The sequence below is a fragment of the Cetorhinus maximus genome, chromosome 3 (genome assembly GCF_964194155.1).
Source record: "Cetorhinus maximus chromosome 3, sCetMax3.hap1.1, whole genome shotgun sequence".
In the NCBI taxonomy this organism is placed as follows: domain Eukaryota; kingdom Metazoa; phylum Chordata; class Chondrichthyes; order Lamniformes; family Cetorhinidae; genus Cetorhinus; species Cetorhinus maximus.
In genome coordinates this window covers 93164169-93183139 of record NC_135881.1, presented here as the reverse complement: position 1 = coordinate 93183139, position 18971 = coordinate 93164169, and the positions used below count along the sequence as shown (strand labels likewise).

The 18971-nt window shown below is 39.4% G+C and overlaps 1 protein-coding gene across 1 annotated transcript; it reads left to right on the top strand.

Moving 5' to 3' along the window:
• The first annotated feature begins 610 nt into the window (after positions 1–610).
• Positions 611–17574, top strand: cct5 (chaperonin containing TCP1, subunit 5 (epsilon)). The gene is made up of 11 exons (XM_078538688.1): positions 611–1177; positions 4155–4215; positions 6511–6675; positions 6919–7117; positions 10444–10636; positions 12003–12152; positions 12240–12359; positions 12452–12637; positions 15052–15189; positions 15457–15637; positions 17304–17574. The coding sequence occupies exons 1-11, from the start codon at positions 1073–1075 to the stop codon at positions 17429–17431; spliced, it is 1626 nt and encodes a 541-aa protein (XP_078394814.1). The 5' UTR covers positions 611–1072; the 3' UTR covers positions 17432–17574.
• Positions 17575–18971: the final 1397 nt, after the last annotated feature.

The following is an 18971-nucleotide window of genomic DNA, read 5'->3' as shown; positions in this document are numbered from 1 at the left end:
CAATCCCCTCTTTAACTCCTACAAGTTATCCCAAGTGCCAAAAAAAGTCCATGTGACAACTCCAAAAATTTCCACCAGCAGCACCATTACTCCTGATTTTTTAACAAACATTTCACGTTCAAATCAGAGTCGCTGATTTTTTTTCAGAGCGAGTTCCATGCAGTTCAGTAAAAGATGGTTTCTTTTTAACTGAACTGTTAACTTCATTAACGTCATTATGCCACATGCAGAAAACGCATTCAAGCTGTGCGCGTCCCTGGAATCCCCGGTTAGCCAATCAGTTAGCTAACCGAATGGCCAATCAGGGCAGTGAAAAGCTGCCCTATGCCAAACTCCAACAAAACCAGAAAATGCTGGAAAAACTCAGGAGGTCTGACAGCATCTGTGGAGAGAGAAAAAAAGTTAATGTTTCGAGTCCTTGACTCTTCTTAAGAGCTCGAAACGTTAATTTTGTTTTTCTCTCCACAGATGGTGTCAGACCTGCTGAGTTTTTCCAGCATTTTCTGTTTTTGTTTCAGATTTCCAGCATCCGCAGTATTTTATTTTTATCTATGCCAAACTCCGTTTGGGAAAGAAAAATTCGTAGCCCGTACACTAGAGGCGACAAGCCAGGAAACTGAGTGAAATGGACACGCACATAGACTATGATTTTGTTTTACGTGTCCTTTTATTGAACCACTTTGTTTCAATTATTTTATTAGTTGTACCTTATTAAAGCAAAGGCACTGACACGCGCGAAAGACGGGTGGGGAACCTAACCTTCTCGCGAGAACCATCGGGGCTTGAGAACAAACCATTATTGCCCTCCCCCCATTTATATTTCACTGAAATTATTAATTAGATCCTCAACTATTAAATATACAATCACGTTTTGTTTTTTATTCGCTAAGAATAGAAATGAACGGCGGTTGAAGCTGCTTGTATTTAACCATTTGTCAATGTGTTCCCCCTCCCACCCGCTGAGTGGTGCGGTCTGTTGGACGCTTCCAGAAGCCGGAGCGCGAGCCTCCCCCACCCCTGCCCGGTGACGAGGGAAGGTGGAGCTGGAAGTGAGTGAGGTCCGATCGCCGACATGTCTGCAATGGGGACCCTCGCTTTTGATGAATATGGCCGACCCTTCATCATCATCAAGGACCAGGAGACCAAGACTCGGTTAACCGGGCTGGAGGCTCTGAAGGTAACGGGAAAGGCAAATAAAAACCAGAAAGGCCCGGTTCTGGTTTCCGCGAGCTGCTCACACTCACATGTGGTGTCGGTTTGAGCGGCCTAGAGCGCGGGGCCTGGGACCGGGGGGGGGTTGCTTGGTGTGCAGACCAGCTGTACTGTGACACTCGGTCCCGCATATTTCTCCGATCTTCCTTGATCTGAGGTCCGGAGAGAAGCGGCTAATTTCGGAACCTCATTTTAAGCACAATTTGTACACAATGAGTGAATGTACCCGGTGACATGGCGGCTTCCTCCCAGCTCTGCTTGCTTGTCGTTGGGATAATGTGGGTGCCGACCCTCGACGAACAGCACCCACAACACCGCCGTGCAGCCCGGCCCTGTTGTAAAATGTTGCATCGCCGTCTCATCCTGACCGATTTATGCATTTGTAGAAAAATATCTCATGCGTCTACAGACTCGTCGATTCGCAAGTCTTTGTTTCGAAGATCAATTAATAATTCAACAGCTTCTGTTCAAGTCAGGGATAGTAAAAAGGGCGTAAAGATAAGCCCAGAAACTACAGGCCAGTCAGCTTAACTTTGGTAGGGAAACTTCTAGAAACAATAATTCGAGACAGGATTAAGTCATATGGACAGATGCCAGTTAAAGAAAGGCAGCATGGATTTCTTAAGGGAAAATGCAGTTATGTGGTATACATTGACTTCCAAAACGCATTGATGCAGTACTGCATAACAGACTGATCAAAGTTATAGCTCATGGAATAAAAGGGGCAGTAGCAACATGGATATGAAATTGGCTGAGTGACAGGAAACAGAGGTAATGCACGTTTTTTGGCTGGAAGGCTAGTGGAGTTCCCCAGGGGTTGGTGTTGGGGTCCTTGCTGCTCGTGGTATATTTTAATGACCTGGATCTTGGTGCACAGGGCACAATTTCAAAATTTGCAAATGATATGAAACTTGGAAGCATTGTGAACTGTGAGAAGGATAGTGTAGGACTTCAAAAAGGCATAGACAAGTTGGTGGAATGGATGGACAGGTGACAGATGAAGTTCAGTGCAGCGAAGTGCAAAATAATTCATCTTGGTAAGAAGAACGTGGAGCAACAATGTAAAATAAAGGGTACAACTCTTGAAGGGGGCACAGGAGCAGAGGGACCTGAATGTATATATGCATAAATCATTGGAAGTGGCAGGACAGGTTAAGAGAGCGGTTAATAAAGCATACAGCATCTTAGGCTTTATTATTCGGGGCATAGAGTACAAGATCCAGGAGGTTATGTTGATTTAACTTGTTGAATAATAAAACACTAGTTCAGCCTCAGCTGGTGTATTGTGTCCAGTTCTGGGTGGCACACTTTAGGAAGGATGTGAAGGCATCGGAGAGGAAGCAGAGAAGAATGGTTTGAGGGATGAGGAACTTCAGTTATGAATATAGATTGGAGAAGTTAGAACTGTTTCCTTGCAGAAAAGATGATCTGAGGAGATTTGATACAGGTATTGAAAATTGAAGGGTCTGGACCAAGTAGATAGGAAGAAACTGAAAGGATAAGGGTGAGAGGGCACACATTAAGTAATTGCTAAAAGAAGCAAAAGTGACATGAAAATCTTTTGCATGCAGCGAGCGGTTAAGGTCTGGAGAGTGTGGTGGAGGCAGGTTCAGTCAAAGCATTCCAAAAGAATTGGGCATTTATCTAAAAAGAATGAATGTGCAGGGTTACAGGAAAAAGGTGGGACAATGAGCAATTCACTTAGTGGATTTGGAGAGCTGGTGCAGATACGCATCTTCTGCGCTATAACATATCTGTGATTCTGTGAATGTTCTAAAGTAGGTGGGAATGTGGGACTTTGCACTCTAGTATAATATCTTGTAGTTTTAACCCCAATTCAACCACATTTGATCATTAAACTTGAGTTTACTGACTCTTGCTGACAGCCTGTTAAGTACCTTGTTCAATTGGCTGTTCTTATAAACCTAATTTTGTGTTCACAGTTTGACCATAATAGATTAACCCAGTTTTGTCCTTGTCATATTTCACACCTGTTCTCTTTCTACTTGGAAATGCTGAGTAATAATGCAAATGGAAACCTTGGTTGACATCTTTGGCCCTTGTTAGCCCAGGATTACTGAGGACAATTGCACTAGCAGAGCTAGAATCAGCTAACTCAGAATGGAGTTCCTAATCTGCACACCAGTAGCACATAGATGTACATTTACCCACACTTGCATCAAGGAGGTTGTTGCTCATTTTTAATTTTTGGTTGTGGAGCACGTAATACTGAAAATATTTCTTATTGTGAATATACATCTAAAAGAAAAAAAGACTCGGCTTTATCTAGCACCTTTCATGACCAGTGGACATCCCAAAGCACTTTGCAGCCAGTGAAGTACCTTTTTGAAATGTAGTCGCAATTCATCCTCGGCCCCACCCAAAAATCGATAACCAGATAGGATTGGCCCATTAACGAAGCCTCATGCTTGAGGGAGAAGGGATATAGAGACAAGGTGGGAAGAGGTAATTGAAGTGCAAGGAGGCCTGTGGAGTATAAACATTGATAGACCGTGTAGGCCAAAGCCTTGGTTTCTGTGCTGTAGATTCTGTGCAGGCCACTAGCTGTAATTTTGGCAACAGTATTTGATTCTGCATCGATATTAGGAAATTTAAATACTGGGAACACATTTTGAAAAATTGATGTCACAATTTTAATGACAACTGTGTCTTGCACAGAAATACTTTTTCCTCATGTTATTGCTCAGGTTTTCCAGTTGGTATCATTTTAAAACCAGCATTAGCACCTTTTTAAAATAAGCAAATACCAATTTAGAAAACTAGGCAATCTGACGTTGAATTCATGAATAACTAAAAGCCAAAACCATTTCCTTTTTGAAAGGACTCTTAAGCCATCCTGTATTTAAAGGACTAGACTTTTGGCAGGTGTTCATAAGTCAATTTTTGTAATCGAATTCTAATAATTTTTGCTTTAATTCCAGTCGCACATTATGGCAGCAAAAGCAGTATCAAATACACTGAGGACATCTCTGGGACCAAAGGGTAAGCTCTCAAATTTAGAGTTTTAGAGAAATCTCCATTTTGAGATACTGAAACAAATAAGCTTCTGATACATTGACTCACATTTTTCATTTGCTTGCAGGCTCTACAGAACATATGAATATGAATAGACCATTCAGTTTCTTGAACCTGCTCCACCAAACAATTAGATTATAGCTGATCTGTATCTTAACTCCATCCATGCTCCTTGGCTTCATATCCTTTTCAAAAATCCATCAATCTCAGATTTAAAATGATTAATTGAGCTACCATCTACATTTTTTTTGTGCGAGAGAATTCCACACTTCTACCACCCTTTGCTTGAACTTCACTCCTGAAAGGACTGGCTCTGATGTCCAACTGTCATATTTATGTAATTATTTATAAATTTTGTATTTAAGGAATATGGGAATAATGTGGAAAGGTAGAGTTGAGATAGATTAGCCATTGTCTCCTTGAATAACGGGGCAGCCAAATGGCCTACTCCTCCCATTTCTTAAGTTGCCCTAGACTCCCCCATCAGCAGAAAGCAGTTCTCTCTACCTTTATCAGTTCTTTTCAAAATTCTTGAAAATCTCAATCAAATCACCACTTAACCTTCCACATTCCAGGCAATAAAAGACTAGTTTAATATAATATTGCCTCCTAATCTAACCCTTGAGGTCCTTGTAACGTTCTGGTGAATCTGCACTGCACTCCTTCCAGGGCCAATATATCCTTTCTAAGATGCAGTTTCCAGAACTGCAAACAGATGTCTAACACAGGCTATGTATATCTGTAATAAAAGCTCCTCCCCTTTATGTTGGAGCCCCCTTGTTATAAACGCTAGTATTCCATTATCTTTTGTGACTTTTTTTGTATTTGATCACAACATTTTTGTGGTCTGTGTGCACAGACTCCATAATTTCCATGGGCCTAACTAGTCACTACTTATTATGTTTCTGACTGAGGCCTTCCACTCTTTCTCCCCCCCCTCCTTTATTAGCTTACTTTATATGCATTGTTGCACCAAACCTTTCATTACATTAATTAAACTGTTTTTCCATCCACTGATCTTGATGTGAAACTAATGTGCGATGTACAAGTGGCATCTTCATGCAGGTTTTTGACACAGGTGCTCCACAATTTTATGGTAATTGCACGTGTGTATTTGCAATCTGTGTAAAGAAACATGGCCGTTTACTGGTGGAAATTGAATAGATTAATGATATGGCTTTGCAAATATTGTTCCATTGTTCTTGTCTGTCTTGAAACTTTCCAATGTTTTGGAATGAAAAGAAAGCTGGTGCCATTTGTAACTCGAGTTGAAAGTGATATCAAGAGTTCCCTGGAAAAACTCAGCAGGTCTGGCAGCATCGGCGGAGAAGAGCAAGTCCGCAGATGCTGCCAGACCTGCTGAGTTTTTCCAGGTATTTCTGTTTCTGTTTTTTGTTTTTATCAAGGGTTCCCTGATGGCTTAATGCATTTTTCCACAATGTGGAGTATTTTATTGAGTCACTCAAAGCAGAAAAGTAATCCCTTGTCAGTATAGAGTTAGGCAGTGTCAGCCACATGGTTAGTTTCTCTGACTCTGGGCCAGAAAGATTAAAAAATAGCAACAGTTTCTGCTCCTTACTGCTGCCTTTGACCTCTGCTTGAGTGCACAGTTGAGAAAATGACTCTGGCTGTAAGGAATAGCCTAGCAACTCTTCCTTCGTTTGAAAAACTAAAAAGTATGCTCATTTTGGCAGGATACTAGAAAGCAAATGGCACCTGTGAAAACATATTTAGCTTATCTTTGTGTAGATAAAAGAATTGGAGTGTGGGTGTGTAGTCACATGTTTTGAAGTTGCTTACTGATTTGAGGTTCACTGAAATGATAGAAGTATGGAATGCTATACCACAAAAAAGATGCTGGCTCAATTAATTTTAAATCTGAGGTCGATGGTTTTTTTTTTACTAGATCAGGGTATAAAAGGATATGGAGCAAACACAAGTGGATGGAGTTAAGATACATATCAATAATGATTTTATTGAATGGCGGGTGGAACAGACTCAAAGGGCTGAATGGCTTGCTCCTATTGAACTATGTTCCTAACAATGTTTGTAATTGCTTTCAGTTAACTAAACCCAAACCAGCCTCTGAATGCAAGTGATCATATCTGAATAATATACTATGCCATAATTTTCAGTTAATTTTTTTCAGCATCAGCTACATAAACTCGTAGATGTTGAGTAATGATCTGCGCTAGCAATATAAGTTAAATATGCTGTTGCATTAAAAGTTGGTGGTCATAAATTTGTTGTTATCCATTTCAGGGCTTGACAAAATGATGGTGGACAAGGATGGAGAAGTGACAATCACCAATGATGGTGCTACTATTCTGAGTATGATGGATGTGGAGCATCAAGTTGCCAAACTAATGGTGGAGCTTTCTAAGTCTCAGGATGATGAAATTGGTGATGGTACCACAGGTGTAGTTGGTAAGTTGGAGACTAGTGCTATTAGTATGTTTTGGAGTTTTTTGAAACTTTGGTTGTTATTTGCAAAACACTTTTCAGATGAATTTAATAGGTTTCAAGTAAAAAGAAAATAGATCTGGGTTATTTGAAGAAATCTGTTTTCTCAAATTTTGGTATTACATCTTAACATGTTACACACAGATTCACCTGGAATCTCTATGAACTGCACTTTTAGAAGTTTAAATTGTGTACTCTCTCTTTCAGTTCTTGCTGGTGCCTTGTTGGAACAAGCTGAACAGTTATTGGACCGTGGTATTCACCCAATACGCGTAGCTGATGGTTATGAGCTGGCTGCTCGCAATGCTATTGAACAACTGGACAAGATCAGTGAAAGTTTTCCTGTAGATCCAAACAACAAAGAACCCCTTATTCAAACAGCTATGACGACACTTGGCTCTAAAGTGTGAGTATAAATTGTATGAACTGTATTTATTACAGGTGGTGAGACAAGGTAAAGAATATTGTAGTTTTGTGCATACTTCCCAAATGCAACTTGTAATTGTGGCCATTTAAAAAAGGTGATAGGTAGCCATCTTACCACAGGAATGTTAAATTACTACAGGAATATTGACATGCACTGTTGTGAATCACTTATCAGCCAATCCAAGACTCTCTTTAGCCTGGAGCTATGGATAGTGATGGTAGAGGCTCCAATTTCTTTCCATCACATGGCTAACCCAGAATCTCTCCTGCTCTCACCACCTGTCATTGGTGTGTGTTGAAAGGAGTTATAAGTTGACGTGCAACCTGTTTGGCCATGTTAAATATGCATGTTCTTTGACCATCAAGTGCTGGCAATTCTGATATTAAGGCAGTCCATTCGCAACCTTGGTGTCGCATTTGACCTTGAGGTGAGCTTCTGACCTCATTTGTGCCATTGTTAAGACCACATATGTTCCACCTAACATTGCCCAACTTTGTCCCACCTCAGCTCATCTGTTGAAACCCACATTCGTGCTTTGATACCGGTAGACTTGACTATTCCTGGCTGGCCTTCCACAATGTACCTTCCGTAAACTTGATGTCATCCAAAACTCTCACTCACACCAAGTCCTGTTCGCCTATCACTCCTGTGCTTGCTGATCTACGATAAAGGCAAAATACTGCAGATGCTGGAAATCAGAAACAAAAAATGCTGGTAAAATTCAGCCGGTCTGACAGCATCTATGGAGAGAAAGGTAGTTAACGCTTCGAATCCGTATGACTCTTCGGAGCTCTGAAGAAGAGTCATACGGACTTGAAACATTAACTCTGTCTTGCTCTCCACAGATGCTGTCAGACCTGCTGAGTTTTTCCAGCATTTTTTATTTTTGTTCTTGCTGATCTATGTTGGCTCCCAGTCAAGCAACATCTTCATTTCAAAATTCTCAACCTTGTTTTCAAATTCCACCAAAGCCTCACCCCTCCCTATCTCTGTTATTTCCTCCAACTCCACAACCCTCCGAGATATCTGCACTCCTCTAATTCTGGCCGCCTGTGCATTCCCATTTATAATTGCACCAGCATTGGTGGCCGTGTCTTTAATTGTCAAAGCCCTAAGCTCTGGAATACCCTTACTATGCTTCTCCACCTCTATACTTGTCTTTCCTCCTTTAAGACACTTCTTAAAGCCTACTTCTTTGACCATGCCTTTGGCCATCTGTCCAAGTATCTCCTTAGGTCGCTTGGTGTCATACTTTGTTTTATAATGCTCCTGTGAAATGCCTTGGGATGTTTCATTGTTAAAGATGCTATATAAATATAAGTTGTCAAAATTGAGGGAAAGGAAAGAGGCACATATGTGCATGGTCAGCAAGGTAGAGATGACCAGAGAGAAGTGAAAGTAGAAAGCCAAAGAGGAGCCATCAAATTAAATAGTCAAAGAACATGAAAGAAAATAGTAAAAAATAGCTCAGGCATATCATAAATAGGAAAATTGGGATGAGAATAGGGCCACTAAAGGATGGTTAAGACAAAATCACAGGCAGTGATAGTGATATTAAAAATATTAGTTATTTTGCTTCAATATTTATCAAGGCGATGGATCAGGCGGACATGCCATTGGGAAATGAGATTAGAAATGTTTGGCTGTAACTTCCGATGGAATGGCAATTGAGTCAGACAGTTCCGGGCAATTGCCATGAAAATGTTACCTGTGAACTCTAGGATGGGGGGGGCTCCCAGCACATCTTTAGGGTAACTCCCAATATGACATCCTGAAGTTATGGCCCAATATGAACAGCATTTAAAATACAGAGGAGAAATATTAAATAAAGTAATCAAACTGAGGATAAAACCCCAGTCCATTCTTAAAGAACCTCAGGAAAAGATAGCATGTTACATGCTAACTTTATTCTATTGTTTGAAAGGGGAGATGGAACATGTCCAGGGAATGATATATCAATCAGCTTAGCATTCATAATAAAGAAAATAATGGAATCCCTACACAAGGAGAGAAAAAAAATCTACGCAATACAATAATGAATCGTGAACATGAATTTCAAAAAGGGAAAGTCTTGCTTAAGCTTCATTGAATTCTTTGAAGAGGTAACAAAGAGAAGGCAACCATGCTGTAGATTTCCAAAAGGTTACTAAAAGAATATAGACACACTGGAGAGGGTGTTTTTAAAAAAAAATATAAGGATGATACCAGAACAGCAAGGTTATACCCATCAGGAAAGGATGAACAGCTGGATCTGTTCTCTTGAAAAGAGAATGTTGAGGGGTGACCTATGAGAGATCATTAAAGTTATGAATGGTTTTTATAGTGTTTCCAGTTGTGGGGAAGAGCAAAACTAAAGGCCATTAATATAATAGTCACCAAGAAATCAAACGACAAAATTCAAAAGAAGCTTCCTTACCCAAAAAGTGATGAGAATGTAGAACTTGATATCATAGGGAATGTTTGAGGTGAATAGTATAGATGCATTTAGGAGGAGGCAACATAAGCATATGAGGGAAAAAGGAATAGAGGGTTGTGCTGATATTTGGATGAGAAAGAATGTGAAGAGGATTGAGTGAAGTATAAACATTGGTATTGACTGGTTGAGCCAAATGGCCTGTTTCTATGCTAATTATTCTGTAACTCTATGCATTGGTTGGGCATAATGACTTGAATCTCTTGGGACTTTTGACTTCATCTTGGCTATTTAAACATCATTAAAGGAGTCACTTATTTTTCCTTTCTATGTGAAGTGGTTTATTCTTGTCTGCCTTAAATTTCACCTTCCATTGTTTTGTCCATTTATTACTATAGCATTTTAGATCTGCCATCTTCAATTTTGCTCCACCTTCTAGTTATTACCTGCAAATTTAACCAGTTTGTGCTAAGTTCTTGAATCCAACTCATTGATATGAATTGTAGCAATTCTATTAGTTTGCCTTGCATGGAATTGTATTAAATGCCTTTTGAAAGTTCAAGTACATAACAATGTAGAGTTTATCGTTATCCACTTGTTGCTTCTCAAATGTCAAGGAAGGTGGTTGAGCAACAATTTTTCAGTTTATTGCAGTGACCAATCTACTGCACAGTTGCCTTCTCTTTGTTGATTTAATGTTCATTGGTTCAGGTCCATGGCAAAACATTGTCCAATCAGTAACTATCTAGATTCAGTATCCTAGTGGCTATCAATTTGTGGTTGACTTGAACCTAGGTTCCAGAGCTGGATAGCTAAATGTTGTAATCCCCTTGTTACGGTTGCCTTCTGTTTTTTGCCCCCTATTTTCATATTATTTATTGTGTTTATACAGTATTAATCGTTGCCATAGACAAATGGCAGAAATAGCAGTAAATGCTGTCTTAGCTGTTGCTGATATGGAGCGCAAGGATGTAGACTTTGAGCTGATGAAAGTGGAAGGTAAAGTGGGTGGAAAACTAGAGGACACACAGCTAATTAAAGGAGTCGTGGTGGACAAAGAATTCAGCCATCCACAAATGCCAAAGGTACGATTGTTTTTGCATTATGAAATTCAGTTCCAAAGAGTATATGATTCACTTCTGTGCATAGCTTGAAATTGGCAATTTAGATATCATTTCTTTAACTTTTTTTTCTTTGATAGCTTTGTGTTCGGAAATGACAACTTACTGGGCAGTTTACAACAATAACTTGTATTTGTAGAGCATTTTAACATAGCAAAGCATCTCAAGACACTTCATGAGGACGTTAGGAACAGAGTAACAGGCGAAAACCCTTAGCCTATCGAGCCTACTCCGCCATTCAGTACGATTATGGCTGATCGAATACTTCAATGCCTTTTACCCACACTATCTCCATATCCTTTTACATTATTGTTAATTGGGAATCTATCAATCTCTACCCCTTAAACATACTCAATGACTGAGCTTCCACAACCCCCTGGGGTAGAGAATTCCAAAGATTCACAACCCTCTGAGTAAAGAAATTTCATATTTTGAAATAGTGTCCCCTGGTTCTAGGCCCCACCCAACCAGGGGAAACATCTTAACTGCATCTATCCTGTCCATTCCTTTAAATATTTTGTAGGTTTCAATGAGATCACCTATCATGCTTTGAAACTCTAGAGAATACAGGCCCAGTTTCCCCAATCTCTCTTCATAAGACAATCTCGCCATCCCCAGAACAAGTCTGGTGAACCTTGGCTGCAATCCCTCTCTGGTAATATCCTTTCTGAGGTAAGGGGACCAAAACTGCACATAGTACTCCAGGTGTGGTCTAACCAAGCTTCTGTACAATTGAAGTAAGACTTCACTGCTTCTGTACTCAAATCCTCTTGTGATAAAGGCTATCATTTCATTAGCCTTCCTAATTGCTTTCTGCACCTGTATGTTAGCTTTTAGTGACTTATGGACAAAGACACCCAGGTCCCTTTGTACATCTAAACTTTCTAATCTCTTACCATTTAGGAAATACTCTGCACATCTGTTCCTCCTACCAAAGTGGATAGCCTCACATTTTTCCACATTATATTCCATCTGCCATGTTCTTGCCCACTCATTAAGTCCGTCAAAATCCTCCTGTACAGTTTTACATCTTCCTCACAACACACATTCCCGCCTGGCTTTGAATGATCTGCAAACTTGGAAATATTACATTTGGCCCCCACATCCAAACCATTCCAGAGATTCACAGCTGAGTGCAGTAATTTCTCTCATCTCAATCCAAAATGATTGAGCTGATGAAAGTGGAAGTGTTGAAAATTGTATTTAAATTGTAACTTTGAAATAGTAACAAGCATTTGTAATTGTATTAGGCCTTGTATGTAGCTACCAAAATCGGTACATCAGTAAGACTTCCAAAGGCATTGATTTTTAAATTAATTTTGTGATCTAGGTGGTAAAAGATGCAAAGCTTGCAATTTTGACATGTCCATTTGAACCACCAAAGCCCAAAACCAAGCATAAGCTTGATGTGACCTCAGTGGAAGATTATAAAGCCTTGCAAAAATATGAAAAGGATAAATTTGAGGAGATGGTCAATCAGGTCAGTAACTGTATCCTTACTAATACTAAAATCTGAATGATGGACTTTAGATATTGAATCATCTTATTGCGTTTATTTTTTTTAAAGATAAAAGACACTGGTGCTAATTTGGCTATTTGCCAGTGGGGATTTGATGATGAAGCAAACCATTTGCTTCTCCAGAATAAGCTTCCTGCTATCCGCTGGGTTGGTGGGCCTGAAATTGAGGTGAGTATAGTTACATCAGATTCTAGTGTGAGAGTCATGTGGTTTCAATGTTTACAGTGCTGGGCGCCATTAACACTTTGTTTATGATGCAGTTGATTGCTATTGCCACCGGAGGGCGCATTGTTCCTCGGTTTTCAGAACTTACACCTGAGAAACTGGGCAGCGCTGGTATCGTCAAGGAAATTTCTTTTGGAACTACTAAGGATAAGATGCTTGTGATTGAAGAGTGCCAGAACTCTAGGGCAGTCACCATTTTCATCAGAGGTGGAAATAAAATGGTATGTGAGATATTTGTAAGCACTAAGTTTAAATTAAACTTTCAAATGAAATTTGGATTTTGTTTTCAGTTGTCTATGTCGGTGGGGTTTTTTGTGAATAACTAGATGTTTCATTGATAATAATAACTTCCTTTAAAATTCTGTTAAGATTCAAGGTTTCATAAGTAACAGCATTTCATAATGCAACTTTCCAGATTTTTCCACAGTATGTTAATGATACTCGGTTCACTCTTGAATGTCTCACCTCCTCAATCCCTCATAAGAGGGTACAGACTTGGAATGTACCTGCTGCATATTTATTTTAGTCGCCATTTGCTAGATGTGGATTAGTAATTTTGCTACTGTACTTCATACTCAGCAAAATTATCTTTTCACTCCAGGTTCACCTTGGAGGAGAAAAAAACCCAGGCCTTTCTCTTTCCCATGAGCAAGTGGCTGCTATAAACACTTTCTTTCCCCCCCCTCCGCCATATGCCCTCACTTTGAGTAATTATGAGAAACTCCATTGACTTGCATATTCCATGCGGTTATCTCAAGAATATGAAGTTCAATGTCTTAGTCAGGGTGAGCCTAGGACCTTTCCAATCATTTTATAATTGTTCACCTATCTATGTTTCCTTCCTCTTCCTTTGAACACCATCTCAAATTGTCAACCACCCTTTCCTTCCCTTGTCCTCAACTTAGTTGCTTCATATCCATCTTTCCCAAACCATCCTGTTCAAAGCTGTCCATTCTGGATCTAGTACTAATCAAAATCATGAATGACCTACGACTGACCGGGGCTGGGGGGATAATATCCCACTTTTTGTTCCTTAATCTTTCTGCAGTTTTCAGTTCAATTGCAGTGTCACCCTCTGTCAATATCTCTTCAGTCATCCAGCTGTGTGGTTACACTTCCTAGTTTTGGATATGTAAGAGCATATGTCGCCCCATTACCTCTGCGTTCCATCAAGATAATTAACTAGCATTTTAAGGACCTATTGCCTGAGTCTTTTTAACTTGTGCATACATTTGCTAATATTAAAGCAAAAAAAAAAATTCTCTCAGATCTTTTCTGTGGTCTAAGTCTTGGAAGTCCAACTTATTTTTGCTTATATAACTGGAAAATACTTCAACATAATGTTTCTTGTTTCATCCTTACCTATTGTCTACAGAACTTAATCTGGATAGACATATGTATTGTCATGACCAATTCCCAGACGAGATCCCCAGCTTGTTACGACTGGGACCAAACCCCAATTTTGTTATGATCCTGGGTGAGGAGGAATGAGCTCCTTCTTTATTTAACCCCCTTGGCTGATCACAACAAGGTTAATTTAAAAATCCTTTCCCTGTGGGTACCTTTTCCCAGTCTAATTAATATATTTACTTTTTATTAAGGAATCAATTTAACCAAGTTTTCATGAGTCAAAGAATAAGTTTTAGTTATTAAAACCTGAAAAATAAAAACGCAACACACACATACACAGGTGAGAAGTTAAGAATAGTCCAAACAAAAACTTAAAATATACAAATGAGTCCCTGGCTTGTCCATGAGGTGTAGATGGCAATACGTTGTGGCTGTTAAGTTGGGTGATTCTGGTAGAGTTGACCTAGGCAGATTTGCACTTAGTTCTGCAGGGTAGCTGAAGAGGCTGTCGTATTTCCTCCTTGATTATGGCTTCGGCTGACCCTTGCCTCCAGCAACGGAGCGAGGGAGAGACTTAGCCTGCAAACTGCAGGCTGACTGGATTTTTGTCTTCCTGGACACCCTCAGCACATTGCTCTGCAGCTAGGTTTTTAACCCATTTTTTCCTGTGTATTCCAGTGCGGGGGGGGGGGGCGGGGGGAAATAATTGTCTTGTATCCATCTCAGAACTGTTTACACCTTGAGATATAACTCAACAGGAGATGAATTTTTGGGTGACTGCTGAGATGTGCAAATCAGTCTTTTGTCTCTGCAACCACAGGAGATTAAAATTCAGTCTTTTGCATCTTACCTATCTCCCTTTCAAATGTCTCTGTTTGAAGAAGGCCATGACACCTTTCCAGGTGCGGCATTCCATGTTCTCTCAGGATCAGTTAGTCAACTATAATCCACACAGGAATTTTCCAGAAAGTAGTCACTTTACATTATCAGTCATCTTTTGCTCATTGTTTTTCCTTTTTAAAAAGAAATACAAACACAGGTCTTCCTTAAAAAGTTCAATATGCTCTTAAGTACTTTGTGGCAGTAATCTGCTTTTCATGGCCATATGCTGTTGCACAATTTCTTTATAGGTTTCGTGATGAGTTTAACAAGACAAAAATTTGAATAATTAGTGTTGCCTTATGCAAAGTAAATGAGGTCTTGCTGTTCATACTGGTGTGCATATATATGTATGCATAAAGTTTCGTATCTGCACAGATTTATTAGTGATTACATTTTATTCCAGATCATCGAAGAAGCAAAAAGAGCACTTCATGATGCATTGTGTGTAATTCGCAACCTTGTGAAAGATAATCGCATTGTATATGGTGGTGGTGCAGCAGAGATTGCCTGTGCTTTAGCTGTCAATGAAGCAGCAGATAAGGTAAAATGAAAATTTAATAAAATTGTGAAATTTGTATGTTTTTGGATCATGGGTATTTAGGATTCTATTACTTCCCATTTAGTATATCTTTATATAGAGTTGGATGTCAAAAAAACACACATTTCAGTATTCTGGGTAACTAGAGAAAATGTGCCACCAGCTTTTGTGGCCAATGACACTCTTTTGTGCTTTGTACTGTGCTGATTACTAATGATTAGTAGTTCTTGAATGTCAATAATCTGTTTTTCTATCTCTGTTTCTGTACAGTGTCCTACTTTAGAACAGTATGCTATGAAAGCTTTTGCTGATGCCCTGGAAGTCATTCCAATGTCACTGGCAGAAAACAGTGGTTATAACCCGATCCAGACAATGACAGAGGTTCGAGCTAGACAAGTGAAGGAGAACAATTTTGCACTGGGTATAGATTGTTTACACAAAGAGACAAACGGTAGGTAGCTATTCCTTAACCCTTTTTAAATTGCATTGGCATATATCAATTTCATTACTGTCTTGCAATTTAGCTACTGTTTATTAAGGCTGTCTTATTCATTTATATCAATATTTTGTCGCTGTGCTATGTAGTTTTTACTGCAGCCTCAGTAACAACTTGAATTTATATAGTACCTTCTAATATAAAATGTTCTTAGGCTCTTCACAGGAGTGTAATCAGTCCAAAAATGTAAAAGCAAGAGTTGAAGGGGTGAAAAGAGGAAAAAATTTTTAAGGGTCCTAAAGGAGGAGAGGAAAAAACAGATGGGATAAGGAGGGAGCACAAGAGCTTTAGGGCTTATAAAGCTAAAGGCATGGTCATCCATGGTGGAGCAGAGGATGAGGATTCATAAGAGGCCAGAATTGGAGGAACGCAGAGTTCTCAGTTGTAGGACTGGAGAAAGTTAGATGAGGAAGGATGCAGCCATAGGGGGATTTGTACACTAGGATGAGAATTTTTAAATCAAGATACTGGTGCACCTGGAGACAATCAACTTAGCCAGCATAGGGGTGACAGGTGAGCTGGACTTCGTGCATGTTACAATATGGTTAGATGACCTTGTTTGTGGAGGGTAGAAGGTGAGGCCAGCCAGCAGAAATTGAAAATCATAATGCGTGTTTCAGCAGCAGATGTGTTGAGGCAGGGCAATGATAGAATTAGGCAGTCTTTGTGATGGAAAGGATATGAGGTCAGAAGTTCAGGCTCCAAGTTGGATGGGACACCAAGGTTGATGTCTGGTCCAGCCTGAGACAGAAGTCAGCAAAGAAATGGAAACAATGACAATAAGCAGAATTCAGTGGTGTCTGCCTTCCTAATGTTTAATTGGAGGAAATTGTGGCTAATCCAAAACTCAGTGTGGGATCAGTAGTCTGACAACATGGGCAGTGGTGAGGTCAAGATAGTTGGTGGTAAGAGTGAGGTGTATATTTGGAACCCATCTGGTTCATTAATGTCCTTTTTAGAGAAGGAAATCAGTCATTCTTACCTGGTCTGCCTTACATGTGACTCCAGACCAACAGCAATGTGGTTGGCTCTTAAATGCCCTCTAAAGTGGCCTAGCAAGCCACTCGGGCAATTAGGGGTAGGAAATAAATGCTCGCCTAGCCAGCGACATGCCCATCCCATCAACTTTTTTTTTAAGCGTAACAGACGTTAGAAGTGACTTGGTAACAGGCATTTTGAGCAGTTCCTTCCTCTTTAATGATGTCCATTTTCTGTGCCTGCCCAAATTCTATTATTGCCTTCCCAAGTTGGAGTGGGTTCTATGCCAATCCTTGCCCATCTGCCACTCATTTCAAACACATAACATAACTGAAAATTGAGGAGCCTGCACATGATGTTAAGGGGCAGCTCGGTCACATTACTTGTTCTTCAAAGGAGAAGTTCTGAGAGAGTACATTAAATATAAACTACATTCCCCTTCCCTCTGGTTTACAAAATCATTTTGAAAAGTTCAAAATATACTTCTACCTTTTGAGTTGCTTTTGCTAGAGTACAGTTTTTAGCAACTTGAATACGGTAAGATGGTGGCTTAACTAGTTATACTGAAAATGTTCATTTTTAATGTTTCATTGAAATGATGTTGGTTGACTCGGTCCACTAATTCCTTGACTCTTTCCTCTAGATATGAGAAAACAACATGTCATAGAGACTCTAATTGGAAAGAAACAGCAGATTTCTTTGGCTACCCAAGTCGTAAAAATGATATTGAAAATTGATGATATTCGGTGCCCTGGAGAAATGCAGGAATAGACATGCTTGTACTATACTGACAGAGTGCTGGGATATGCCGCAACTAGCATTTTCTGTTCAGTTATTTATTTTTGCATAATACCATAAACTACATGTATTTGTTTAAAAGAACTGAATAAAATCTTGTACACCTCCTGGCTAAATTTTCACTTCATGTACTTAATTCTTGAATGCAACGATAGTTTCACATTCCCTGAATCTAAGACAGTAGCAATATTTTAGTAAAATGTGATTTGCGTTGTACCATTTTGTTGGTACACTTAACAGGTGGCTTGAATGAACTACAGTCATAAGTAGCTGAATGGGGTTAGAAGCCAAGGTTTTCTACCTACCAGCCTATGATTTTTTTGATCATCAAAGTGAAAGGGTGGAAAATTGTGACCGGCAAGTAAAGAAGCAAAAAACTGGCCACCAACTTTTATGTGCCAGAATAAACTAAAGACCCATAATTAGATTGAACTGTACTTCCTGTGTCAAGAAATATAAAAAAAAACCTGCATTTATGTAGCACCTTTAATGTGCCTTACATATGAAAAAAGCCAGCTAGTCCATCAAGCCTTTCCCCTCCCAATATGGTGCATCTTACATTCACTTTAACCCTACAATCTCCAGGAATAAACAAAAAAATACAGGATTAAATCTTGGGCTAATGTGGGGAAAGGGGTGGAACTGGGCAATTCCCTTCCCAAAGACAAGCTGTAGGAAATTGTGGTAACTGATACCACAAGCACACCTATCTTGAGGTGTTTTTCATCCCCAGAACTTGAATACCTGCAGTGAAGTTACACTAACCTCCAGAATAAATTGTCAGTATGTGCAATGATTGTGAAGAGAAATACTTACAAACATTTAGTCTAATTCTATGTTTTCATAAATTGTACTGATGCTTCAGTATTTGTTTGACTAGTTCATATCCAACATTTTGAAACCTTTTTTTTTTGAAGACTTCACTCATACTTCTATAAAGTCTACGTGTTTCTAAAATAAAGATTAGTAGTTCTGTAACCCTGCCCTGATAACCAAGTGCCTTTAAACCAGGTTGTAGTAATGTTCCTCAGACTTTTCCAACATTTCAATATTGGCACTATGTGGATATTGAAACTGGTCTAAGATTTAGCTGGGGGCACAGGATACTAGTTTTAAATTTACTTGAATCCCCATAGAGACCGTTGAATGATATGAATTTCCCAGTGACCAAAGCAAAGGATCAAACGACAAGATTTCACATTTTAAGACTTCTACTGTAACAAACGAACTTTGACTGAACATTAGCTTAGTGTCTTAGTTACCTACTAAATACAGCAAAGTATTTCTGAACACAACCAAAAATGTCACATCATGTTTATACATTATACCTTGTTACAATCCTTGGCCAGACCCCAGGTTGTGGGGGAGATCTGGTTAGGGACTAATAATGTTTTGAGTAAAGTATACAAAATTTAAGATTCCTGTTAATAGAATAAAGCAACAAGATTCCTCGCATTTTGGACAAACAAAACTAAACTTTACAAGTTCAGAAATATAAAACACTTCACAATAT